The sequence below is a fragment of the Artemia franciscana genome, chromosome 12 (genome assembly GCF_032884065.1).
Source record: "Artemia franciscana chromosome 12, ASM3288406v1, whole genome shotgun sequence".
Taxonomy (NCBI): Eukaryota; Metazoa; Arthropoda; class Branchiopoda; order Anostraca; family Artemiidae; genus Artemia; species Artemia franciscana.
The window spans coordinates 1,648,694-1,676,574 of NC_088874.1; the positions used below are offsets into that span (position 1 = coordinate 1,648,694).

The 27,881-nt window shown below is 35.0% G+C and overlaps 1 protein-coding gene across 2 annotated transcripts in view; it reads right to left on the reverse strand.

Annotated features, from left to right (window-relative positions):
- LOC136033564 (rab3 GTPase-activating protein catalytic subunit-like) overlaps window positions 1-27,881 on the reverse strand; it is a 424,515-nt gene that overhangs the window by 49,466 nt on the left and 347,168 nt on the right. For both annotated transcript variants that reach the window (XM_065714323.1, XM_065714322.1), the window contains 2 exons: window positions 17,614-17,668; window positions 6,841-7,059 (listed from right to left, as the gene is read on the reverse strand). In XM_065714323.1, coding sequence (XP_065570395.1) covers window positions 6,841-7,059; window positions 17,614-17,668 — 274 coding nt within the window. The remainder of the gene's footprint in view (window positions 1-6,840; window positions 7,060-17,613; window positions 17,669-27,881) is intronic.

The following is a 27,881-nucleotide window of genomic DNA, read 5'->3' on the forward strand; positions in this document are numbered from 1 at the left end:
CACCTTCCTATTCCTTTATTTTTATTTACCTTATTTACTACTACAACTACTACTACCAAAAACTAACCGCAGCACCAAGCTGCCTGAAGCCAACACAATTACGCACGCTCCTCTTCCATTCCAATCTATTCAAAGCCTCCCTCTTTACACCCTCCCATGAAGTTCCCATTTCCTTTAAATCTTTCTTTGCGACATCCTCCCATCCTAAGCCGTGGACGACCTGCTTTCCGTTTACCCCTAGACGGTTGGCCGAAAAGGACAATCTTTGGCAATCTGTCATCCCTCTTCCGCAGAGCATGTCCTAGCCATCTCAACCTTTCTCTCATTATAACCCTAAACTGTATTAATATGAAGACTTTGGTAAATACTACCTTTTACTATCATGCAATCTTTCTGATCAAAGAATCTGTGATTCTTCCTTCTTTGTGTGCTTAAACAGAAAAAAACAAGCGTTTTTAATTGCAAGTAAGGAGCGACATTAAAAGTTAAAACGAACAGAAATTATTCCGTATATGAAAGGGAGTGTCCCCTCCTCAACACCCCGCTCTTTACGCTAAAGTTTGACTCTTTGTCACAACCCTGCTTTTTAAAACAATAAAAAAAAACTTTAGCGTAAAGAGCAAGGCGTTGAGGAAGGGACAACCCCTTTCATATACGGAATAAATTCTGTTCGTTTTGAGTTTTAAAGTCGCTCCTTTCTTGCATTAAAAAAAACTTGCTTTTTTTTCTATAGAAATTTCTGAACGTTTTTGAATTAAGGCATGTTTTGATTTTGGCTCACCGCACATGAATAAATTAAAACGAAACTTGCACATTAATTTTTTTTCGCTAAATGGCTCTCTTCGCTAAATCGGATGATTTCGCTAAAAAAAAGGGGTTGGAGAGGAGGCCTAGATGCCCCCCGATTTTTGGTTACTTAAAAATGTAACTAAATTTTTTTTACGAACATTTTTGTTAGAAATAAACATACGCACCTTCCGAATTACTTACATAACAAACTTCTATATTTAAGTATTTTTATTACGTATATGAGGGGATTGGCCCCGTCGTCAATACCTCGCTCTTTACACTAAAGCTTGAATTGTGTCCCAAATCCTTAAGAATGGCCCCTGAATCACAAAAGCCGTAGAATAAATAGTTTAAATTACTAAAAAATACTTTAGCGTAAAGAGCAAGGTATTTTGGAGGATAAGAACCACCTTATACACGTAATATTTTATGTTCGTTTTAAGTTTTAATGCTGCTCGTTACTTCCAGTAGACAAAAAATTATTTATTTTCTCATGTTTTTATTTTTAAATAATGCTAGAAAATCCTGATCCCTTCATGGAAATTCTCTTCCCTCATGATAAACTCCTCCATGGAAAGATCCTCCCACGTAACCCCCTCCCCTGACCAACCCCTATCCCAACGCAAAAAAGTCCTCCTGAAAATATCTGTACACTTCATAAGAACCATTACTATATATAGATAATGGTTATAGTTTGTAATTTGCAGCCCCTCCCGCGAGGACTGTGGGGAATTATGTCATTTCAAAGACATAGTTATTAGGTTTTCGACCAATTTGAACAGAATGGCTATCTCAAAATTTTGATCCGGTGACTTTGGGGAAAAACTGTACGTGGGAGGGGGCCTAGGTGCCCTCTAATTTTTTTCGTCATTCAAAAAGGGCACTAGAACTTTTATTTTCCATTAGAATGAGCCCTATCGCAACATTCTAGGATCACTGGGTCGATACGATCACCCCTGGGAAAAAACAAAAACAAAAACAAACAAATAAACACGCAACTGTGATCTGTCTTCTGGCAAAAAACACAAAATTCCATATTTTCGTAGATAGGAGCTTGAAACTTTTACAGTAGGGTTAACTGATACTCTGAATCTGATGGTGTGAAATTCATTAAGATTCTATGACTTCTAAGGGGCGTTTGTTTATTCTATAAGACAAGGCAAATTTTCTCAGGCTTGTAACTTTTGATGGGTAAGACTAAACTTGACGAAAATCATATATTTAAAATAAACATCAAAATGCGATTCTTTTCATGCAACTATTGGTATCGAAATTCCGTTTTTTAGAGTTAGTTTACTATTGAGCCGGGTCGCTCCTTACTACAGTTCGTTACCACGAACTGTTTGATATAAACTTACCTACACAATCTATTTGACGGTCACAGTACAGACTTTGCTCTGTTGCAAGTGGTACAATAGCTCTCGAGTTGGCTTTTAGTAGCTAGATCTGGTTACACAGTATTTTGAGAGGTCTTCTTGAAGTTTTTATGATGTCATACGTTGCAAGTGGTACAATAGCTCTTGAGTTGGCTTTTAGTAGCTAGATCTGGTTACACAGTATTTTGAGAGGTCTTCTTGAAGTTTTTATAATGTCATACGTAAGTAGCACCAAAAACACGGAACCCGGTATTGCTTACCTCCTGACAATTCCATAAGAAGAAAGTTTTAAGGAGGAGGAGAGGGTAAGATGGTGCCTTACTTTTGCCCGATGGTTGGAAGTATGGATGAGAGTGTGAGTTACGTTATGTGTAAGTGTGTAGAATTGAGTGAGCTGAGTAATGAAGTGTATGGAAAGTGTGAGTTTGATGAGAGATGGCTGGTGAGTGCAATGAGGGATGAATGTTTTGCAAGTATTAAAAATCTAGAAGGTTTCCCAGGTTGGTAATGGAGCACAGAAGTAGATTTTTGAGATTTGTGTTTCTTTTTGTTTGTTTTATGTAATGTTTATAGGGACATAGGTAATCTAAATATTGATCCAACTTTTAACGTTCTTCCAAAAAATGAACCAGTAACTTTTACTAATTTTACAAAATCTTTTAGGGACTAAATACAAGACCAAGGAGAGTTGCGTCAGTGATAGCAAAAAAATAGGATAGTTCACAATAGAATAATTAACATAATTTCTATTTTATATAATTTTTGTCCAGCCGCTTTGGTGCTTTCACCGTAGTTACTCAATTAGTAACAGTTACCCAAGGGGCTTGTTGTGGCAATTGGAATTTATTATTGGTGGTGTTTTTTATGTTTTAGTTTTATAATCTTTGTTTGTTTTACACTGAAGAAACCTTGTTTTTACCCATGGGAAATATCCACGTCGCTTTGTTTTTTGTTTTTTCACTATTGGGCGAAGTCTCCTTTTGTCTGTTTTTTTTTTTCATTGCGTTTTCTCTCTTTGTTTCTTTGTCGTGGCTAGCCAGTTAGGCTTAAGATCTTTCATTGTAATTTTTTTGCTACGTTTATTTAAAGACAATTATTTATTTAGACAATTATTAAATTTAGTAGTATGAAAGCTTTTTTGAATATCATTCCTTATTATCATGCAGCCTTTATACCCAAACTTTCTGTGATTCCTTCCTTCTTTCTTTTATTAATTTGACGCACTTATATAAATGTATAAGACATTGTTCTGAAAAGTGTAGGAAGTTCTAGGGAATGTTTTGAGCATCTTAACGCATAAAAAATTGATTGTTAATACAAGGAAAATTGATGTAAGAATAATCCACAGAAATTCTATTCGTTGTAAGAAATAAGGATACATTTTGAGAAAGCAATTATCTTTGATGCGCCTGTATTCTATTCAAGCATAAAAAGAATTAATTTAGGATAGGGTAATCTTACACAAATCAAGAATATTTAGTGCCCGAATTAATCATATTCATTTACTTTAAAGTGTAAAAATAACAGGACATTAAAAATGCGAATTTTATTCGTCAGTTTCAATAAAACTGAGCTTGAATTCTGAAGTAATAGTGGAATTCAGTTTAAAAAAAAACAATTTTTATTTCTAATTTTTACATTAGGAACAGAGTTAATATTTTTTCAGTTTTTACAAGTGAAAAAATAAATCAATAAAACTTTTGCTCTTCTGCTGTTCCTGCTTACTATTACATGAATAGTAATTATTCATTATTATAATTATTTGTTTATTATAGGCTATCATTTATTACTGCTATTACTAGTAAATATTTTCAAAAAAATTGATAGCTCTGCTATTTATGTTAGCGTTATTATTTACTTTTTACTATAGCCACTATTACTTCTATCAAGCTTTTTCATTACATTTCGAAATTCTGTTTCTCTACTGCTATCCCTACCCCTCCTAATCTAGAAGCTCAAAATTATAATATATTAAGCATACTTTTACACACTTCATTTTGTGCTTAGCCCCTCCTTAGTAAAATCCTGACTGTCTAGAAATCTAGCCACCCTAGTCTATAAGCTTGTCGCCATGCCTTATTGTGTAGCCATTTTCTGAGAGGGGATGGATGTCTTTCTCACTTATACCATGGGGTATCCTATCTTCATAATAAAGGTATGATTACACATCCTAAATTGATCCTGATTGGTGTCAAAAACTTTATCACCGTTTATCATAGGACATTAAAAATTTAGATAAAATGTTCTCATCTTGATGAAAATTGTCCTCTTGGACGTCTGTGTGCGTAACAAGAAATAGAACGATTCCAGAATTCGCCTTCGTCGCCTATTTTTGTAATATACCTTTCTAGTTGAAGAGTTCTTTTCCCAGGCTTTGTTTCGAGAGCTGCTACTTCTATGAGGTACTAAAATTTATTATGTATGCAAAAAGGAGTTGTCTGGAAACTGATTGTTTTTGGAAGCTTAACCTTTATGCCTACGGAAGGTCTTCACATCACTTCAATGATTTACCCACCAGTCATAGTGTCTGAATGGAGCTTAAATTTTAACATCCTGGTTAGATTAATGTAAGATGAAGCTCAGTTCAAGCTAAAATGCACGTAAAAGCTACTCAAGAACATAAATAAATTCTAATCAGTTAAACCTATTAAATCTATAATCAGTATTAATTATGACTGGTACACATTTATCTACGACGTTGTATTTTCATTTGCCTACTACGTTGCTCCGTGTTCTTCCCCATTGCGAAAAAAGCCCTAAGGCTGGTTAAAGCCATGACTCAGTGAAAAACAAGCTAAGGTCTGAGCTTCCGGCTGACCCCGTGCAATTCCTGGCTCAGCGCAAGAACAAGCTGAATCCCGACTTTTCGTTAAACAAGCCAAGCCCAACTAAACATAGTCCTCGGCTACTGTCAAATTTTAGCAGACGTGTGCGCGAGATACTTAAAGAGTTTTCAGGTCTTATTTTTGGGAATGAGGGGGGAGGGGTTTCTTTTACAAATATTACAACTATAATGGAAAAAATAAAAGCCATGCTATTTTCTTATAGCTACATACTATCTTTTACGCCTAAACATCTTCTACATAATTACCAAACTTTTAATACAATTGCCAAAACCGTTTCCAAGCTGTTTTCAGAAAGATAGTCAGCAAGGTGATTATATGCAGAATATGATTTAACAAAACATTACTCTGTCCCGTTGAGATCAACTTAACAAACAGCTTTAGGCAATTATCTCAGAAATATGAAAATGTAAGATGCAACCCTGAGGCGTGACATCAGGGTTACATCAGATTAAAAAGAGCAATATTTTGTTTTGTTTTAAATTTTGATATACTTCTTACATTTTCATCGTAATTCTTTTTAACTACTGTAAAAAATACTTATCTATCAGTTTTTGTTTGTTATGCTTTTTTAAAGGAAATGGTCAACTGCAACTTGGCACACCTAATCCTTTTAACAGGGAAAGATCAAAAGAAATGGTGGGAGGTTATTGGAAGGGGAAGGAGTTGTTCCTGGTAGGTGATAAGGAAATTATCCGATTTGGTGGTAATAGAGTGATGATGTCCATGAAGATAAATGCATTTCAAAGGAAGAAGGGGTGTTCTTTCCTCAAGGAAAGACAACAGGAACGAATTCTTTATTCCTGTGATGTCTTTATTTAGTGAATAGTGTAACGTAATAATAATATCAATTTAGAAATTTAAACAATAAACGGAAAGTATATGGAAAAATCTTAAAGTTTGGGGGCCTGCAGCTCTCAACTCAATATTTCTCCCATGACAGCGGTGTGTGATATATTGGGAGATTGAGCCAACATTTTTTTTTCTGCAAACCCTTACAAAGTAACGTTTTGTAATCTATACTTCTTCTATAGAAGTATAGTCTATACATAGTGTAAGATATATAGTATAGTATAGAAGATATATAGCATACAGTATAGAAGTATATAAGTATAGTATAGGATAGAAGTATATATACAGTACAGAAATATAGGCTAAATACCTTTATATGTATAGTTTATAACACTAAAAAATAATAGAGATGTTGTATATCATTACTAACACTCTTGCTACTATATAACATTACACTATTTAATTACACAATTTAATTACACAATTTATTACACTATTTAACATTACTGCTCCTTTAATTATTATTTAGTACAAAGAAATTACTCTACTATGTATGTAGAGTTTTATTTACTAGCTATCACTACTACTATAATTATCACTACTTTATCATTAATATTCAATCGCTAATATTTATCAAAGTCACTACTGTTTAAATTACTAACGATTACTGCTATCAAATTTAATTGGGGATCCTTAAGTCAACGTGTCCTAGATATATAGTGAAAATATGCAATTTTTCAAATGTTTAAAATAGAAGGTTGAAAATTTAATTTAACAAGTTTGGACTCGTATTATCACTGCGTTATTATCATTGCTTAATCACAACTATTTATCAAAGTTAAATTGCAGGTGGTTAATCATTAACAATACTTTGATATTATCTACTGTTAATTATCACTGCTACTATTATTATTATAAAGTAAAATAAAATATTCTAAAAGAGTTATTATTTAATACCTAAAACCGCTACTTCGATTACTACTAATTTGCAATCTCTACAATTTATCATGGTTATACCCTACACAAAAAAAGGAAAATACCTGAGTGAGTGGGACATATAAAGGCTCCTGTGTCTTCAATAATTTTAAGTTCATATGTTTCTCTTTTCTTCCTTCTGTTTTTAGTAGATCTTGATCTTCCAGTGCATCATAGAATTCCTCGTCACTATCCACTGACTTGCTTTCCATTTTACTCGCTTCTGTTTCTGAAAGCAGCTCTTCTTCTCGCTGCTTTCGTCGCTTTATGCAACAGTTTAACATCTGAAATAGTTAATTTAAAAAAAAAACTTTTTCCACAAAATACATTTTTCAAAGAAACTTAAAGAGTTCCATTAAGCAAAAAATGAGCAGAAACAAAAGTAAAATAATCTTCAAAGTGCAAAACTACCACAGATCATCGTCAATAAATGAATAAAACCCAAAATGAACAGAAATTACAATAATTAACCGAAGCAAACTCAAAACGAGAGAATATTATCATGAGTAAGGCTCAGAGCCCCCAGTCCTTCTCAAGACCAGAACATAATTTAGGCTTTGCCGAAAACAAAATACATTTTAAATATTTCCACTTTTAGACCTTTAGCAAATAGAAATATAAAAATTTTAAGAAACAAATATCAACGTATGTATATCAAACTAGCATTTCAAGGCCATTTTTTTTAAGAAGGCTGGTAGCCCTCCATTCACTTTTGACCCTTGAAAAGGGCACTATAACATTCAATTGCCATAGTCGCCTGAATCGCTCGCTGAAAAGATCACTGGTAGATTGTGACAAGCTGGCCTCAATTACGAGGAGTCATAAAAAAACCTTATTAGGGATTTTTCATTAAATTTAAACGATCGATTCTAATAGAAACGGATATTTTAACATAAAAATGTCAGAAAAAGGGCAACTGTGACACAATACTTTTCAGAGGGTGCCGTGTGTCAGCAATTGGGTGTCGTACGCTAGAAATCGCCAAACAGCGCAATCGAAATAAAATGGCAAGTTTCCGTTGTTCAAATAAAAACAATTGTCATTTTAGCTTATAAAATTATTTTTGTGGGAAAAAAGGTTGAAAAAACTCCTAGGTGTGATAATGTCCAACAGAGGGTGTCATGGAGCTAATAGATTATGCCACGCTGGTCTCAATTGTCAGGAGTCATCAGAAGAAAAGTTATTGGGAATTTTTCATTAATGATAAACGATTGATTCTAACGTAAAAGGATATTTTTGGAGGGAAATGTGTGAAAAATTCTATATGTGTGATAAAGGTTACCAGAGGGTTCCGCGTGTCAGCCATTCAGTGTCAAAAGCCGGGAGCCACCACGAAACATCGTAATGTAACAATGAAACACCAAGTGTCCGCTGTTCAAAGAAATACAGTGGCACGTATGAGTTTATAGTTGTTTTTGTGTGGAAAGGTTGAAAAACCCTTAGGTGTTCTAATGTGCGCTAGAGGGTGTCATCAGCCTGGTAGATCGTGCTACAAAGGCCTCAATTGCCAGGAGTCATCAGAAGAAACATTATTGGGGATTTTTCATTAAGTTTAAAAGATCGATTCTAATGTAAATGGATGTATTTGGTGGAAAATGTCCAAAAATACAATATGTGATATAATGGTTGCCAGAGGGTGCCGTGTGTCAGCCAATGAGTGTCATAGGCTGAAAATTGCAAGAAAATAGTACCAAGAAAAAATGAACAAAATATAGAATTAAGCCAAGTGTCCTATGCCTCCTTGAATTTACCTTTAACAAGTCACCCCTTCCTCTCAATGATCTAGATTTATTGGTCAAAAGTAATAGTGTTCATGTAATATTACATTTTTGATGTTGTGGATGTTCTTATGACAAATTTCTCAGTATTTATGTTGATAATCCTCGATTGAACGACTTTCTAGTGGAAAATATCTTTCTCCTACCGGTATAATATTTATTTGAGTCTCCAAAGAGTAAAGAGTTTTAATAATGCTTGCAAGTTTCTTTTATTAAAAAATACTTGTGTGTACAAAAAACCCTTCCCTCTTTAAATTTCTTTTTCCATGACAAAACTTCAATATATTTCACGAATGCAAATTAACCATCCGGCTTAAGAAAAATTAAGCAAGAAAAAAAGGATTTAAATTTCAACAAAGCAGTAATCAAATATAAAATAAAACAAACTTTAATTAAAAAAGATTCCGAATACTGTGACTTCACGCTCGGGAGCCGTTCTCAGCGGGAAAAAATGAAAAGAACGACAAAAAAACATTTTTAAATTACATACAAAAAAATGAGACAACTAAATACACAAATAAAAATAGAATAAAATTAATAAGAACAACTCATATTATAGACAAACTTCCAGCACTGATGTTACAACATAAGAAGAAAACCAAAGAGGATGCCTATAGGGAAATGTCTATAGCGGTATCACAATAGACATTCGCTTTGGTTTTATTCTTATGTTGTAACGTCATTGCTGCAAGTTTGTTTATAACGTGAGTTAATCTTATTTATTTATTTAATTTTTTCTTCGTGTGTTTGTCTACCGTGTTTTTCTGTATGTTTTACTTTTTTAGGAACAGTTTTCTTTATTTTTTATTGTTTACTTTTTCGAATATTTTTGAATTAAAGTTTGTTTTGTTTTTTATTTTTTGTTCACTGTTTCGTTGAAATTAAAACCTGTTTTTTCTTGGTTAATTTTTCGTAAATGAAAAAGCAGTGTGGTCCAAGAAATTATTTAAGCATCTTTTTGCCTATGTAAATAGGTATACTCGTTCAAGATCGCCCCTAATGTAAGTGTAAAATTAAGTGTAGTAAAAATGAAAAGGTAGACTTTTGGTCGTATATGAGCATGTAGCATATTCTGGCCATAATTATATTCTTGCTTTTATTTCACCTCTAATAATACATTCAATATCCAAAATTAGAAAAGGCCCCATTACTGAAAAATGTCCTAGGAACAATCCCCAATATTATATCAGAATATCCTCTAAAGTATTGCTTAACAAGCAGGTGCACGTAAAACTTAAGCAATTTCCAATAATAAATCTTCTCCCCTCTCTGTTAAATATTGCAGACAATGGAAACACGCGATACACAGATTTTTTGAAATGTTAACATTAGAAAGTATTCGCCGAATCAAAATATGAGGAAGCCTATCTTAGTTCCGCAGTCTAACGCCCTATTCCGTTATGGGAATCTCTTTCGTTTCCTAAAGAGTTCCATGAGAAAAAGAAAACGCATTGAAGAAAAGGAAATCCGGAAGTAAATAATATCTTAAAGTATTGCGTAACCTCTCCTTGCGCAACGTCATTACGTAACACCCCACGTGTATGTGCTCTCCTCAGTTACAAGCGGAGACTCACCAAGGGTCCTGGAGAAACAAGTCACGCAAGAATGCATCATCCTTAATACAAGTATTACGTAATAACTAAAGAGATTTTGAAGAAAAATGTCTTGAGAAAATATACCTTAAAAATACCTTGAAATATCTTGAAACGTCTTGAAAAAATCCCTAAGAAAAATGTCGTAAAAAATGTCTTTAAATGTCTTGAAAAAACGTCTTGAAGAAAATGTCTTGAAAATATCTTGAAATGTCTGGAAAAACGTACTGACGGTGAAATTGGAAGCTAGGACCCCGGTGGAATTGGATGCTAGGGCCCCTGTTGGAATTGTCTGCTAGGGTCTCCCGTTAGAATTGGTTACTAGGGTCCCCGGTTGAATTAGTTTCTAGCCCCCTATATGGAAAAGTTTCTAAGTTAGGCTAAGGGCCCCCAGTGGAAAAGGTTGCAAGGGTCCCGATGGAATTGGATGTTAGGGCACAGTTAGAACTGGTTGCTGAGGTCCCATTAGAACTGACACCAAGGGTCCCCGTTGGAATTGGTTGCTAGGGTGTCCATTGGAGTTGACTGCTAGCCCCATCTTTGGAATTGATTGCTAGGTTAGTTTACGCCCTCCCCCCCTCAAAAGGAGGTTTCCAAGAGGCCCGATGGAATTGCTTGCTAAGTCTCGGCGTCTTGAAGGCCCCCACTAGCGGGACCTGAAATTTTTCCGGGCCCTCACAGTTTTTTTTTAACTCTCTATTATGTACCGGACACTCGAATCTTTTAGAAAACATTCCCTATTAGGTAGCAAGCACCTTCATCTAGAAGAAAATTAATAACATCTGTGTCTTGAGGGAATAGCCTTTATTTTTCTTTGTAACCTTAAATCATAAAAGTAAAAAAGCGGAGTGGCTATGTGCCCATTTATTTCCAAAAATGGGATACTACTTCCACGTGTTAAATTTAGTCGGGAAAGACAAAATAAGACACATAAAAAGAATTCCATAAAGGAACTTTTGCGAATTCTCCCAGCATAAAATTTCCCCCGGAAAGCTCACTCACGGAAACTTTCCTCCCCTAAAAAATCTTCATCGTAGTAGAGCCATTCAAGCAATCCCCTTTCCCAAAAATAGCATGTCTGCATACTCCCAAATAATTAATATTAGACGTAAACAATGAGTAAATTCGTAGCTTGCAGCCCTTTAGCGAGGGCTAGTGGGAGAGTGGGGTCATCTTGTTCTCAAAGACACAGCTATTAAGCCTTTCAAATGGTGTGAACAAAATGATTATCTCTAGCTTGATCGGACAGCTTTGGGGAGAAAGGGCGTGGTATAGGGGCTAGCTGCCCTCCAATCATTTTTGGAATTTAAAGAGGGCACTAAAACTGTCGACTTCAGATCAAACGAGCCCTCTCTCAATCTTCTAGGATCCCTGGTTTGACACGATCACCTTGGAAAAACAAGAGCTAAGAGCTCATGTGGCACTTGTGACGAGGTCTGAAGAGCCAAGAGGTCATATGGTATGAGCTCTAGCAAAATTCTAAGAATCAATAAATTGCTTTAAAAGGAAAATCAGAGGCTTAACGCCAGTAGGAATTTAAAATAAGAGCTCTGAGTCACGAGGTCCTTCTAAATGTCAAAATTCATTAAGATCTGATTACCAGCTCGTAAGTTAAAAATACATAATTTTTTTAATTTTTCTTTCCCTTCAGCCCCCCAGATAGTCGAATCGGGGAAAACGACTTTTTCAAGTCAATTTGTGACACGACTATTAGTTTCATCGTCCTAGCACGTCCAGAAGCACCAAACTCAACAAAGCAATGAACACCAATACCTAACCCCCTAAAGACAGCAGATCCAGTCGGGTTACGTCAGTTGCGCATCTACAACATTTATAAGCGTTTTCCAATATTTCCAGTTTCCTCCTCCAACTCCCCCCAATGTTAACAGATCTGGTCGGGATTTGAAATAAGAGGTCTGAGACATGAGTTCCTTCTAAATATCAAATGTCATTAAGATTCGGTCCCCCGTTCTTAGGTTAAAAATATTTCCATTTTTCTAATTTTTCCAAATTAACTACCCCCAGCTCCTCCAAAGAGAAAGGATCCGTTCCAATTATGTCAATCACGTATCTATAAATTGTGATTATTCTTCCCGTCAAAATTCATCCTGATCTCTCTACTCAAAGCGTTTTACAAGATTTCCGGTTTCCAAGATTCCTGTTTCCCCCTCCAGCCTTTCATGTCGCTGGATCCGATTTGACATGAAAATGGAGCATCTGAGACGTAAGATTCTTCTAAATATCAAGTTCCAATAAGATCCGATCACCCATTCGTAAGATACCTCGATTTTAAGATTTTCCAAGAATTCAGGCTTCCCCCACCAACTCCCCCAAATGTCATCGGATCTGGTCGGGATTTAAAATATGACTTCTAAAGCACAATATCCTTCTAAATATTAAATTTCATTAAAATATGATTATCTGCTAGTAAGTTACAAATACCTCTTTTTTCAATTTTTCCCAATTACTCCCCCTTCCCCCCAACTCCACCAAAGAGAGCGAATCCAGTCCGTTTATGTCAGTCACGTACCTTGGACTTGTGTTTATTCTTCCCACCATATTTCATCCTTATCTCTCCGCTTTAAACCTTTTCCAAGATTTCTGGTCCCCCCTCCCAGTGACACTGGATCCGGTCGGGATTTAAAATAAGAGATCTGAGTTGCGAGGTCCTTCTAAATATGAAATTTTATTGAGATCCAATCCCTCCTTTGTAATTTAAAAATACCTCATTTTGTCTACTTTTTTAGAATTACCCCCCCCCCCCCCACCAAACTCCCCCAAAGAGAGTGGATCCGTTCCGGTTGTGTCAATCAGGTATCTAGGACACGTGCTTATTTTTTACACCAATTTTCATCCTGATTCCTCCCCTCTAACCATTTTGCAAAATTTTAGGTCTTCCCCAACTCCCTCCAATGTCTCTGGATCCGGTCGGGATTTAAAATAATATTTCTGAGACACGATATCCTTCCAATCATCAAATTTCACTAAGATCCGATCACTGCTTCGTATGTTAAAAATGCCTTATTTTTTCTAATTTTTCAGAATTAACCCCCCCCCCAACTCCTCCAAAGAGAGCTGATATGTTCCGGTTATGTCAATCACGTATCTAGGACTTTATCCATTATCCATCCAAGATTTTAGGCCCCCCACTCCCCCAATGTCACCAGATCCGGGCAGGACATAAAATAAGAGCTCTGAGGCACGATATCCTTCCAAACATCAAATTTCATTAAGATCCGATCACCCGTTCGTAAGTTAAAAATACCTCATTTTTTCTATTAAACATTTTTCAGATTTAATCGTCCCCCCATTTCCCCCCACCATACGGTCGAATCGGAGAAACGACAATTTCTCATTTAATCTGGTCTGGTTCCTGATACATCTGCCAAAATTCATCGTCCTAGCTTACCTGAGAGTGCCTAAAGTAGCAAAACCAGGACAGACAGACAGACCAACAGACCGACCGACAGAAATTGCGATCGCTATATATAACTTGGTAGATATCACGTGCCATAAAAAAAAACAAATAAACATGCATCCGTGATCTCTCTTATACTACAAAATGCTAAATTCCACATTTTTGTATATAGGAGCTTTAAACCTCTAAAGTAAGGGTTTCTGATATGTTGAATCTGATGAACTTTATATATTTTGAATCAGCACAAAAATTTAATTCTTTTGATGTATCTGCTGTTATGAAAACTTTATTACCATGGGTTTTGGATACTATTGAGCCGTGTCACTCCTTACAGGTAATTACCACGAACAGTTTGGAAACCAGGTGCTTATATCTGTACCAAAGATATTTAAAACCCAATTTGACGAGAAAAAATTGGGTAGGATTAGTAATGGCCCACTCTTTCAATACAGATTGGCAAAATCTGTAATGACAACAAAAAATATTAATTTGAATTGGTAAGTTTTCCTTTCTGTTCAGCTTCATATTAAAGAGGAAAATCCCTTTTTTTGGAGATTTCCCTTTTAAATACTCACAAAATAAAGAAGAGAAATAGGTCGAAAGCTCAATAAAATGGACGGATTCACCTTTTTGAGCATAGTTATAATCGACCCCTCTGGTAGTGGTAGCCTTCAAAGAACTGTCAGGTTCTCTGGATTAAATGAAAGACAGTAAGAAAGGCCTACTAAGCAACCATGAGAAGCAGCAAGAGGACTTTTGAAGAGGTGTGTTAGAAAGTTTGAAGAGGTTTGTAATAAGATTCGGGGGAGTAGTGAATGGTAGTGAATTCCATCGTGAATAGAGTAAAGAGAGATAAAAGTCCGTAATTTAATTTGGTAATTTGGTATACTGCTGCGAACCAGAACGGTAAAAGCCAAGCTTTCCAAAAAAAAATGATTGAAGAAGCTGGGGAAGCCCGAACCTCCAAAAAAATATTATCAAATTAAAAAATTACATGGTAAACACTCGTGTCCACTCATACGAAGAGGTTCATTAATTTTTATCCATATATGATGCAAATTAACTCGACATTCATTAATCTATTTTTTTTTCGGGTTCTCTCAAAAAGGTTGTGAGAACATATTATCGCGACATTTTTCACATTAAATCATCCAGTGACTTGGAATGATGGAATGAAATGTCAAGATTTCGCAAGCGCACTATTCAGCAAAACTGATTATTTTTCATGGTGAAGATATAATTTCACAGTATAAAAAATAATAATACTGTTTTAGCTTATTGGATAGGGCTTAAGTTAAAGAGAAAAAAAGAAAAATTGTAAGTGCTACGACAGCTTTTGATAATGGTGTTAATTGGGGATTTGAACGCCTGACTACGGCTGTTCTTTGGAAACCAGAATCTTTGTATTTTAGTTTTCTGTAGGTGGGATCAAAAATGTTCCTCCTGTAAGAACCTAAAAAACTATATACTGTACTTGGTCAGAGAGTTTATTTTTGATTGTGTGGTCAAAGTGGTCCGGCATCCAAAAAAAAATAATTTATAATTAATTTGTGCACAAGTTTAAGTTAATTCAAAGTTGCTGACAACAGGCCAATTTTTAATCTCAGAAGCATTCCCACTTTTATGGTAGAATAAAAATGAACATTGTTAGATTGTATGTCGGGCTCCTATTCATAGAGAAAATATTCCTCTGATCCTATGTAGTCCACAAGCACATACTTACAATAGTCGACTAGCAAGCGTAAAGAAGAGTAGTAGAAATACTACTGCTATTGCTACTACTAACAACTCACCACAGCACCAAGCCACCTGAGACGAACACAGCTACGCACAATCCTCTCCATCCCAATCACTTCAAAGCCTGCAACTTAATGCGTCCCAGGAACTTCCCATTTTCTTGGAATCCTTTTTTATAGAATCCTCCCACCCCAACCGCGGACGACCTGCCTTCCGTTTACCCTAAACAGTTGGCTGACAAGGAAAATTTTTAGCAATCTGTCATCCTTCATCCACAGAACGTGCCCTAGCCATCTCAACCTTTGTCTCATTGTAGCCCTAATAAGTGGGATTGAGCCACACTTTTCGTACAGCCTACTGTTTGAAAGACGGTCATTAAGTTGGGTCCCCAGAACAATCCGTAGCCGATTTCTCTGGAAAATATCTGACAAATCTTCATCCAATTTTTGGAGCACCCATGCTTCAGAGCCATGTTTAACCACTGTCATCACTGTAGCTTCCAATACTCTAATCTTGGTTCGCAGACTTATCTTCCTATTCTTAAAAACTTTTTTACTGGCAGTTGCCCACCCCTCTTCCCGTCCTATAGCAAATTTACCCCTACTCCGGACATAAAAAAGAACTAACTATCCTGGGATACAATGAAACAAAGGTTAAGATCACTAGATCATGTTTCACGGACGAAGGATGATGGATTACCAATAATCACGCTTTTTGATTATGCGTAACAAATTACCAAAAATGCAGTTTTTGGGAATATCACAAAACTTTTGAAACAAAACAAAAACTTTCGAGCCTTGAAAATGGCACTAGAACTTTCAATTTCTAATCGAATGAGCCTTCTCCTGAGTTTCTATACCCCCTTTCTATACGAAGTGGTCGGGAAAACATAGAACCCACAGTATTCTTAATTAAATGCTCCCAAATACGGTCGCTTCGATTTAAAGGGGACAAACAAAAACAGGTCACACTCGGATCGAGAGGAGATGTAATAAGAGACTTGTTGCGCAGAAGAATATCCTCAACAACTTAGGAAGTAGAAACAGAGAAAAAGTGCACAGGTGAAAAAGTATCTGAGCAATTTCAAATTCACGAGCTACTCTGCAAAACTTGAATTCAATTAGCCATTTCCAGACGTCAAAAATGTGGTTGAACCCTACTACCTTGTTAGATAATGAAAGAAAGTTTAAAATGGCTAGATAATATTTCACAAAAAAAGGATGATGGTTCTGAATAATCCTGCTTTTTGGCTATGCGCAAAAGTTACCTAAAATACAGTGTTTTTTAGAAAAATCGTAAACTAATTTAATCTAAACACTTTTAAGTCTTAAAATAGACACTAGCACCTTCCAATTGAAAGAACCCTCTCTTGAGTTCATAGAGTTCAGAGTTTTATTCACCAATTAATACAGAATGAAAATACCATGCTCTTATTTCTCCTCGAAAGGCTCCATGCCAAGGATTACAAGGGGGATAAAAAAAAAATACAATATGAGCAACAACCAAAAAAAGAAAACAAGATCCAAATAGCATATAAGATTAGAAACAGAACATACCTGAGGCCTGGGAGTCAAGGCGCAGAGAGGACAACCATACACCTTGAAACAAACACTCATGGGACATCAACTCCTCAGAGGAAAAGGAAAATTAAAACAAAATACTATTCTGTTTAATTCTTAACTAAATGGTCCTTAAGAATCCTTTTTAAAAGTCCCAAACGAGTGGCATCTCTTTATGAAGAAGGTAGTGAATTCCAGACCTTTTGACAAGCAATTAGGGGGTTGAAATCTGATCGAATAGCAGGGATGGGAGGAATGCAGATATTATATGAAAAACGAAGGCTATATGGAGCTGAATCAGAAATAAACACATGCGGTTTTTGAAGAGCTTTTGGAAGATTTCCGTGAAGCTGGATTTCTACAATCACCCTTTCTATTCAAAATAGCCAGAAAAAAATTTAAGCCACTTAATTTTTTATTAAGTGCTTCTAAATGGATTGAGACCACTTTCATCCACCTGAGGCCAAACAAAAAGGAGGTCGTCCATGAATGAGGAAGAGACGGGAACAGACAATAATAAAAGACTTAGACAAAGATTCAGCTTTCTTGGGAGGGAGTAAAGGGAAAAGTCTTAAGTGGAGTCAGGTGGTAGAATGCGCCTCAGGCTGCTAGGTGCTAAGAAGGGTTGTTAGCGGTGATCTTCCTGGCCTATTTTACTTTCTATACAGATGATAAATTCTCAATTAGAGTACTATTTTGCATTTAAAATATATGAAAGAAAAAACAATTTCAAATTATGAAAGGAAAAAGTTACCTGGAGTTTTTGATGAAACAGAGAATGAGCAGGACTTGGACCATCATCTGAAAGTCTAAAAAAAAGTTTATTATTATTTAAAGCTATAGAGCAGGGGAGAAGTAAACTGGTTTAGACTTAATTGATGATCTTATTTACTTGTTAAAAACAAGAAAAGTGATTTGGGGGAGGTCGGCAGCACAACAATAAGCTAAGTCTTAAAGTCCCATTCTCAAGGTTTGGCCACAATTCTAGGATAAAAACGAGTTCACCTTACAAAAAGGAAAGAAAAAATCAAAAATCAAAAATTGTGTCTCTATGTGAACTCCAAAAATGTAATATATAAGTATCAACATTCCAACACTTTTCTGTGCTCCTTTCATATTCACCATAGCCCAATCAATCCCTCCGGATAAAATTAGGGCCAATTTATTTTATCATTTCGGATTATATTAGGGTCAATTTATTGGAACTCCTGTGCTTTTGGAGGAATTCAGAGTTACATAGCATTTTAGTTTTTGACTGTGGTACCTTGTTTCTTGTTACATTCTTAATTTTAATGCCTGAACAAGTTATTCTGTCTTACCCAGACTCAGACTACACCGGACTACCCGTCTTACCAGACTACAGGACAAATTTCCTGTAGGTGATCACTATTTATATCAAGCTGACGATCTTTTAAGCTTCTTCCAACTGAAAATCCTTTTAGTATTCGGACGTTAAGAAATATATTTTCAGGGATGAAGAAGGAGGTATGTTTAACCTCAGGGATACTTGGAAAAGAACTTAATACATATGGGGGGGTGGAACCACTTATGTAAAATAACGGATATGGTGCTCAGTGCCACACTTTTTGGGACGGCCTCTAGGCAGTGATTTGACCCTTTTTACATTCACTCGACAGGATATTCAATTCATAAACCCATTCACACCAGGTGGCAGGTCCCACGTGTGTCTAAAACAGGCATGGCCCGGTAGAAATATGCCAAATCTGGCTGGATTTAAGTCCAAAGATGAAAAAGTATAAGAGCAATTTCAAATTCAGGAGCTGCTCAGCAAATCTTGAATTCAATTAGCAATTTCCAGACATCGAAAATTTGGTTGAACCCTACTATCTTGTAAGACATCGAAAGAAACTTTAAAATGGCTAGATCATGTTTCACAGACGAATGATGATGGTTCCCAATAATCCATTGATATGTTCCCAATAATATGGCGGAGAGTTGGCAGCCCCTCACTTGAATATTATCATCCAATAATTCATTTTAGAATAACAATAAACTTTTTGTAATGCTTGGTCCTCGTGGGATGCCAACGATTGTATCTATTTTTGTTACCATTTACGATTATTGACGAAAAAACCTTCTTTTACCGGTTTAGCAACAGTGAGTAGCGGTAAATCATTAGACCAATTATTTTTGAATATTGTAATTCCTTTCATGCACGCAACTTCAAAGTAGGGCTGCTATTTTCGTTCATACATGTTGGGTGGTAATTGAAAGTACAGTTAACGTCAATGGAAATACTAAAAAATAAGACATACTTGAACTTTTTAAACTGCTTCTAGTCCTAATCCAAAATTTAGTCACTTAAAAATATGTTGATCAACATATTAGCGAGGTCATGGAGATTATACTGAGTTTTGAATTCGTATAACCTTTAGTTTATACAATTTGAAAATAAAAAACAAACTCTACAATCATAAAAGGAAATAAAAGCAAAAATACATTGAAGAATTTATAGGGGTTAAAGAAATACTAAAAAAGACAAGATTACACAGAATGTATATGAAATCAAGGAAAAACTGGTAAAGATTTCTAGAGTTCACGCACCCGAAAAACCCCTTTCCTTTATATGTAGATCACTGTAAAGAAGTGCGCTTGTTTCCAACTGGTATCCCTACTGGAAAGTAGGGATCCTCCACAATGGATTCTTGTGGACATAGCCAATGGAGACACTTGTGAGTTGAGGAAAGAAATTTTGTTTAAAAAAAAAGCGACAAAGACCACACTGCCTTTCCATAACAAACAAGTTCTAGAACTTGGAAGCAGTTCCTCGGTCCTTCCTGTGTAAAGTCAATGGTTCTTGAGTCAGTTACGGAGCAGGAACTGATAACAATAATTTCGTCATTGAATAATTCTTCATCTGGATTCGACCAAATTCCGGCCAAATTAATCAAACAGATTCTTCCCTCAATTATTACACCACTGTGCCACTTAGTTAACCAGTCATTCAAGCTCGGAATATTCCCTCAGCGTCTCAAGTTGGCACGAGTGATAGCACTATTTAAAGGAGGTGACCGGGAGGACCCGGAGAACTATAGGCCTATATCTCTTCTGTCTGTCTTTTCTAAAATATTTGAAAAGGCTATGCTAAAGCGTTTGCTGAGTTTCCTAGACGCGAAGAAGTTTTTTCATCGGCACCAATTTGGTTTTCGGGAGAAGTGCTCAACAGAACACGCATGTAATATGCTTCTTCATTTTGTACGACAGTCTTTAGATTTTGGCCTTATCCCTGCGGCAATATTCCTTGATGTGAAGAAAGCTTTTGACAGCCTAACACACGAGATACTTATTGGTAAGTTGTCGCATCAAGGCGTTCGTGGAGAAGCTCTGTCCTGGTTTTCTTCATTCCTAACTGGCCGATCCATTGCAGTTGAAGCTTTTGATGAGCATATTCCAGTCGAGTATGGAGTGCCACAAGGCTCAGTTCTTGGGCCATCCCTTTTCCTCATATATGTCAACGACCTCTATCGACTATTTAGCAACCCACGATCTGATTTCTGTTGTCATTTGTGCCAGAAAGGAGATGCTGTGGTTGAAGCCTTGGATACGCCTGGTCAACATGAAGAACTCTTTGCATTCGCCGACGACACCACCCTGGGCGCTGCAGCACCTGATGAATCATCTCTTATCCTCAAGCTACAATTGATGGCAGAAAATATATATCGTTGGTTTGATGCAAATTTGTTAGCTTTGAATGTAAAAAAATCGTTTCTTCTTATATTCTCCCGCATAGGCAAAAGCTGCCCTACAGTGACAGAGCTTAAAACATCTAAGGGATCCATATCCCGCCCAGCGATTCGATTCCTTGGGATACTTTTGGATGAAAATCTATCTTTCAAACGGCATACTGAGTCAATGAGATTAAAGGTTTCTCGAGGCCTTGGAATTATTCGAAAGCTGAAGCAAGTCTTTCCTTTCTCTATCCTTCGTCTATTATATTTCTCTCTTATTTACCCTTATTTATGCTACTGCTCGTCAGTGTGGATGTCAACATTTCCATCTGTACTTACACCTTTACATAATCTCCAACTGAAAGCAGCAAAAGTTCTTCAGTCTACCACCCATATTTCCGTTGAACTTCTGAAGATTAAAGATATTCATACATTACACCTCTCTTTCATTGCGTTTCAGTATTTCCGTGGAGACCTTCCATCAAGTTTTTCCGGGCTTTTTGAAATTGTTCGAAATGTCAGTCCTTATGAAACTAGAAACAAGGATGATGTGCTAGTGCCATCCACCCCTGCAGTGCGCTCGGACTTTGGTCTGATAGTTGCTGTCGGACGTGCCTGGAATTCCATTCCTGTTGGGATTCGACGGTCCTGTACCATAGGATCCTTCAAGAAACGGTTGAAGAATTTTTTAATCAAAAAAAAAAATAAATTAAATTATAATATTGATCAGTTATTTATATTGTTTAGTTATCAAGATTTAATTTATTTATTTAATTATTTAGATTGAATTTATTTATTTAGATTTGGGTGGTGTGAGTGTTGGATCCTCGATGTATATATATTTTTTTTTATTTATTTATTTTTTTGTAAGTAGGTGGTGCGGAGACCGGTTGTACTCGGGTGAGGATTGGTGAGTAGACTCTAAATATATTTTAAGTGTGAATGTAATTAATAGTTATTTATGTTTTGTTTTGTTGTTTTTTTCCCAAATAACGGGCCATTGAGCCCTTTGGGATATTTTTTGTTTATAAATGGATGGATATTGGTAACTTGAACTTGAACTTGAAACCTTGAACTTTTTGGGAACTTGAACTTGAACTTGAAACAAATACAAAGTAGAGACAATAGGGAAAAATTTTTCAAGACAGTGGAAATTATTTCTGTAGATATTTCGGCCCTTTGTCCAAGAGCCGTCTTCAGCACAATATAAGAATAAGAGAGAAACTATATATATATATATATATATATATATATATATATATATATATATATATATATATATATATATATATATATATATATATATGTGAGGATTAAAACTGAATAATTAAAAACACTTTTTAAAAGTTTTTTTTTTTTTTAAATACCCCTAGCATCCTTACTTCAACGAAGTTCAACCAGGACAGGCAAAAAGAATGAAATGAGAATATAAGTTCATTCAAACTAAAGAGAATAAAATGATTAGATGCAATTTTTTAAAGCTAATCTTGCTTGTTTAGCAGCCTGTCTCAAAGGCCTTTTCGTAGTTGGTTCAGTACTATTATAAATCAGTTTAGTAAAATATTTTGTTAGATCATTTTTAATTAAATTTGAGTATAAAGAATATAGTGAGTATTCCCCCAAGTCCCTGTTCAAATAAAATATTATTATTTATTTTGAGATTAATTTTGATTGATTCTCGAACCACCTGTTTTATTCCCAAATCATTACTGATGAATGAAGAGTTTCCAAAAAGTATCATGTGGGACAGATTATTAAATATATGCCAACCTAAAGCAGAAACAAAGGAGTTGTTGGAACTATTTGAAATTAAGGCATTGTCTATGTCATTTTTATGCTGTTGTAACCGTTTGTCTATATTCTGATGGGTCCTGCCGACATAGTATTTTACGCAATCACAAGGTATTTGATAGACCCCTCTTTGGCGAGGAACTGGGGTATTATCTTTACCCGAAATTTAAGAAATTGATGATTTTAAAATTATTAGTAAAAACTACGTACAGATTATTTTTTGTGCAAATATTTTTTAATTTTGTTGTGATCTTTGGGATATACGGAAGATAGACAATATTTGAGGGCTTATCAGTAGCCTCACATTGTGAAGTATCTTCTTCGATTTTACAAGAATGTCTTTTTATTCTATGGTTGATTATTTTATTGACAAAAGGAATGGGGTATCCATACCAAAAAGAATATCTCTGATAAAGTTTATTTCTGCATTTATATATGAATTGGAGCAAATATTCAGGGCATGATCAATGAGGGAAGTTACAACTGCTCTTTTAACTTGTGGGGGTGATTTCAATTAAAGTGAAGATATCTATTGTTTTGTGTTGGCTTTCGATATATAGTAAAATCCAGTTTATCAGCATTACAAATAATTAATACATCTAAAAACGGCAGTTTATTTTCAATTTCAACTTCTAGGGTGAACTGGAAATTTCGGTCATAAGTGTTAAGATGATCTAAGAAGCCCCGAAGCTCAGCTTCCCCATAATTCCAGAGTGAAATTACGTCATCCATATAACGACCCCAATAGACGTGTTCTAAAAAATAAGAATTCAATGCCCAATTCTCAAGATTCTCGACGTAAATATTTGCTAGTAGCCCGGATAAAGGTGCCCCTATGGGTAACCCATTTTTTTGCTGATAAAAAGAATCGCGAAATTGAAAATACATAGAAAACTTATTACAAATTTTAACAAGAGTCATTAAAACTTCACAATCAATTCCTGTCGCTGAAGTCTCGATCATGTGGTAATTTTCTTCTACTTTATTTTTTAATAATTCCTCTGAAATAGTTACATCTATATTTGTATACATGGAAACAATGTCGAAACTACAAACTATTGTGTTTTCTGAAATACTTGTGTTGCTAAGTTTTTTAACCAAATCTGCCGAGGTATGAATATAGGAATTTTGAGAATACAATAAAGGTTTGAAAGCTGTGCAAAGCCATTTTCCAATATTGGCAGCGGGGGCTTTAGTACAAGCTACAATAGGTCTTAAGGGAATATCCTGTTTATGTATTTTTGGTAAACTGTGGAGTTTAGGACAGAAACTACCACGGGGAAAAATTTATTGTATAGTTGATATATATATATATATATATATATATATATATATATATATATATATATATATATATATATATATATATATATATATATATATATATATATATATATATATGTGTGTGTGTGTGTGTGTGTGTGTGTAGCTATTGAGGTTTTTATCCTGGTTTGCAGTTTTAACTAATTGAAGTAAATTTATCAACTGAAGCGTGCTTGTTGATCTATAGTAGATATGGAGGTTTTCAGCCAGGTTTGCAGTTTTAGCCAATTGAGTTGTGCTGATAAAGTGTTTTTGGCTGCTAGTTCATATATAAATTAGCTTTGGAGGTTTTAGCCAAAGTTTAGAGGTATAGCTGATTTAATAGTATTTATGGTCTTTTTTCTATTTTTTTGTATATATAGCTGTGCAGGTGTTGACGAAGTGTGCAGTTCTGGCCACTTAAGTTGTTATTAACCTTTTTTTCTTCCTGTCAGCTAGTTCTTATATATAGTAGCTATTGAATTTTTAATCAATTTTCCAGTCTTAGACAATTGAAGTGTATTTATCGATATATGGTAGTTATTAAGGTTTTGGCGAAGTTTGCAGTTTTAGCCAACTGAAATAAATCTATTGACTCTGTTCGGTAGCTAGTTGTTATATATAGTAGCTATGGAGATTTTAGCCAAGTTTGCCGTTTTAGCCAATTGAGCTATATTTATGGACTCCTTTTTGGTGCTAGTCCTTAAATAGTGGACACGCAGGCTTTAGCAAAGTTTAAATTTATGACCAATGTAGTAGTATTTATCGACTCCTTTTGGCTGTTTATTCTATACACAGCAGGTATGAAAGTTTTAGCCAATTGATAACTCTAGCCAATTTTACCGTTTTAGCCGTTTAAGTGGTATTTATTAGTCGTTTTAAGTTTGTTTTATTAATAATTACTAAACATACAAGCTTTAGCCGATTTTCAGTTTAAGCCGATTAAGGATATTTATCAATCGTTTTAGGCTTGTTGCATTAATAATTAGTAAATATACAGATTTTTGCCGATTTTCAGTCTAAGCTGATTAATTGGTATTTATCAGTCGTTTTAGGCTTGTTGTATTAATAATTAGTAAATATATAGGTTTTAGCCGATTTTCAGTTTAAGCCGATTAAGTGGTATTTGTCAAATCTGTTTTGGCTTCTTGCTATTAAATGTAGCATCTATGAAAGTTTAACTTCTTCTGATATCTGCAGATAGTATGCCATCCGTCATCCAATCCATGAATAAAGATGTTGTCTTGTAACAGACCCCATCAATTAATCATAGCCAAGCTTCATTTGAAATATCAAAATTAAGCCTACAAAGTAATCTTCTTACAAATAATAAAAGTAATTTTTCTTTATCCTGTTATGGAATGCAGCTGGCATCTTTTACTGATATATAACCAACTAAACAAGTGCCAATGGTTATCTTGAATATAATTATATCTTCTTGAAATACTTTTATGGGTCAAAATAGACAAGGATTTAGGCAAAGTAATGTATCTCAACCTGTGGGATGATGACAATGATTACAACAAGATTGTGTAACAAATCCATAGGAGGCTAAGGCATAGGAAATAATGCAAAATCACCCTTTATATTCTTAGAATCTGGCCTAAATATTTCTTATTCTGCATCCTCAAAAAAAAAAAAAAACAAAAAAAAACAGACGTAGATCTCTTGGTCTCTTCTTCCTCAAAATGGAGTTACAGATTTTGTTTTATAAATACGTTACCCAGTTAATTCTGTAATTTAAATTGAGTTTCTTATTTAGGGTAAATAGTATTGAGACAAGGTTAGAATTATTTGAAAAAATTGACTATCACAAGCCCAGATGGGCTGAAATCGCATTTTAGCAGACTGAATGAAAGTTAACTAGAAAGTTAATTCGGTCCAACACAGTAAAAGACGAATGTTAGTTATGTCCAATGGTAAGGCGCCATAGCCTGTCGATGGTCCGCAAAATATTTTTTTTTTTTTAACGGAGGAAGATTGGAAAGAGAATTCTGAAGAGAACCAAGGAGGGGGGGGGGTCCAGACTTAAAAAAGACTTTTTCAGAGATACATTATGCCCTACCCGAATACTACAAATTTTTAAGATTTTTGTATGTTTTTCTGTCTTTTTTTGTATTTGTATATCCCTGGGCGAATCCCTTAGAGCCAAGTGCTAGTGCCAAAATCTAATTCTAATCAGTCTATTTTTTCTCCGGTTCAGTAGCAAATTTGTTTCAGGCTGTGGGGCGGACGAACGCCAAACGAACAAATTACATTGGGCGTCAACAGAAAAAAACTTGGCCTCAAGCCAAGTAATGCTTCGTTTTTCATTCATATAGTTAGATACTATTCGTTCAGAAAAAAAAACCGTCAAAATTGATTTTTAACACTGCACAGACTAGACCAAAAATATAAAAAACCCAAGTGTTTTAAATTAGAGCCTATTATTGCATTTAAATTAGATTAGAGAACCTGTTATAGAGAGCTATTATAACATTTGTCTGTAACTTGTTTAAGCAATTTGGCAATCCTATTTCGTTACATACTATCTGCAATTATAATAAAAAGAATGGATTATGAAATAGAGTAGCCAAATTATATCCATGACTCACTTCGGTATATTTGCAATTATGCACGTTAAGAACTAGGAAACATTATATAGTTCAGTGATAGGATTCTATAACTTCCCAAAAATCTGTCAAATTATGTTCGTATGCTGCTTAGCAGATCTCGCGGGATAAACCTATAAATTTGCATGAGGGGCGGGGGGATTTTCCCTTTGCCCAACAGTTAGCTTGAACGTTTAAATGAGGGTACGCTCGAATTAGAACTGTCTGAAACAAATCAGCCATTCTAAAAGAGTACAACACTTTTGTTGTTTTATTGTTAATTCTTTTAAATTACTACCACTAACGTTCTAGCTCTGGATATAGTTTGTTTTATAAAATAAACGTAAACATAAGAAAAAATTACTTTTAAATCTGTAAAATCTATTGTACCTAAGATCAAGGCCGTATCCAGGGGGCTAGAGGGTTTGAAGCCCCGTAATTATTGTGGAACTCGTAAAAAAAACGTAACAAAAATGTATATAAAATTTTTTTGATCCGTTTTTTGAAGTTTTCTTTAATCCCCTGAACAGAAACCCTGGATACGTCACTGTCTACCATTTTGTAGTGGAGGGGGCGTATTTACTTATACCGAAATGCTAGGATCTTCGTTTATACGAAGTTACGCTTGAAATTTTTAAACTGCCCGAAACGGATCAATCATTTTAAAAGAACACGGAATTTTTTCATTAATTATCCGGCACTAGCCTACCACAAACGTTTTATTTATTTAAAAAGATTGTTTAGTTAATAAAATAAATATAAATATGTATAAAAAAAGCCTAAAAAGAAACTTGAAATGATTATAAACAAACTCGATATAGAATTTACATAATTTATGGACTCGAGCACAAAAATTCACATAGTTTATAGAAAGATTTTTAATATAACTAAACTATGTAAAGTTCCTGATTTATTTTGGTCGCATAAACTCACAAATACGCTGAAACATCTTTAAAATGGATTTTCCCGATAAAAAGGTTTATGACACATTATTCCCGTAATGAATATTCATCGCGTTTAAGGAGTCAGGAAGAAGGCCGCTACTGCCAGCTACTGGCCATCTGGTGTGCGGCACAGAAATCTCCAAGTGATAAGTCAATACGGATGCCAGGTATAATAACTTAATAAGCGAAAAATAATTACATGTATACAAGAAAAACTAAGGTTCACGTTAAAATAAGAGCGGAATAGCATTTGTTGGTAGGAAATAGACAGAAAAAAAGTAGTGGTAGTGAATTAGCGAAAAAGCTCGAAGAGTTCAAAGAAGGCCTTCTATAAAATCATTCTAAACCGCATGTTACGACGGGAAAGAGCTTTTTATTAATTTTGTTGTCTATAAGGAGATAACCTATATTCACAATAAAGACACAATAATTTTACAATAAATACAAGGCGGTGACCTGACCCCTACATTTACTCCGTTGCGTGTAAAGAAGGGGATGATGCATACTATTTCAATACTAATTACTGACAAACTAAAAACATTAGTGAGAAAGACTTCAAAGAATTCTTAAGAAATAAGGTTTCAGTGATATATAAAAACTAATTTGGCTCACTCAGAAAAAACTGAATAAGTTTTCTGGTGAAGCTAATCAGCATGAATTTCAAGATTTTTCCTTGTTATGGTAGCCTACACTCTAAAACCATAC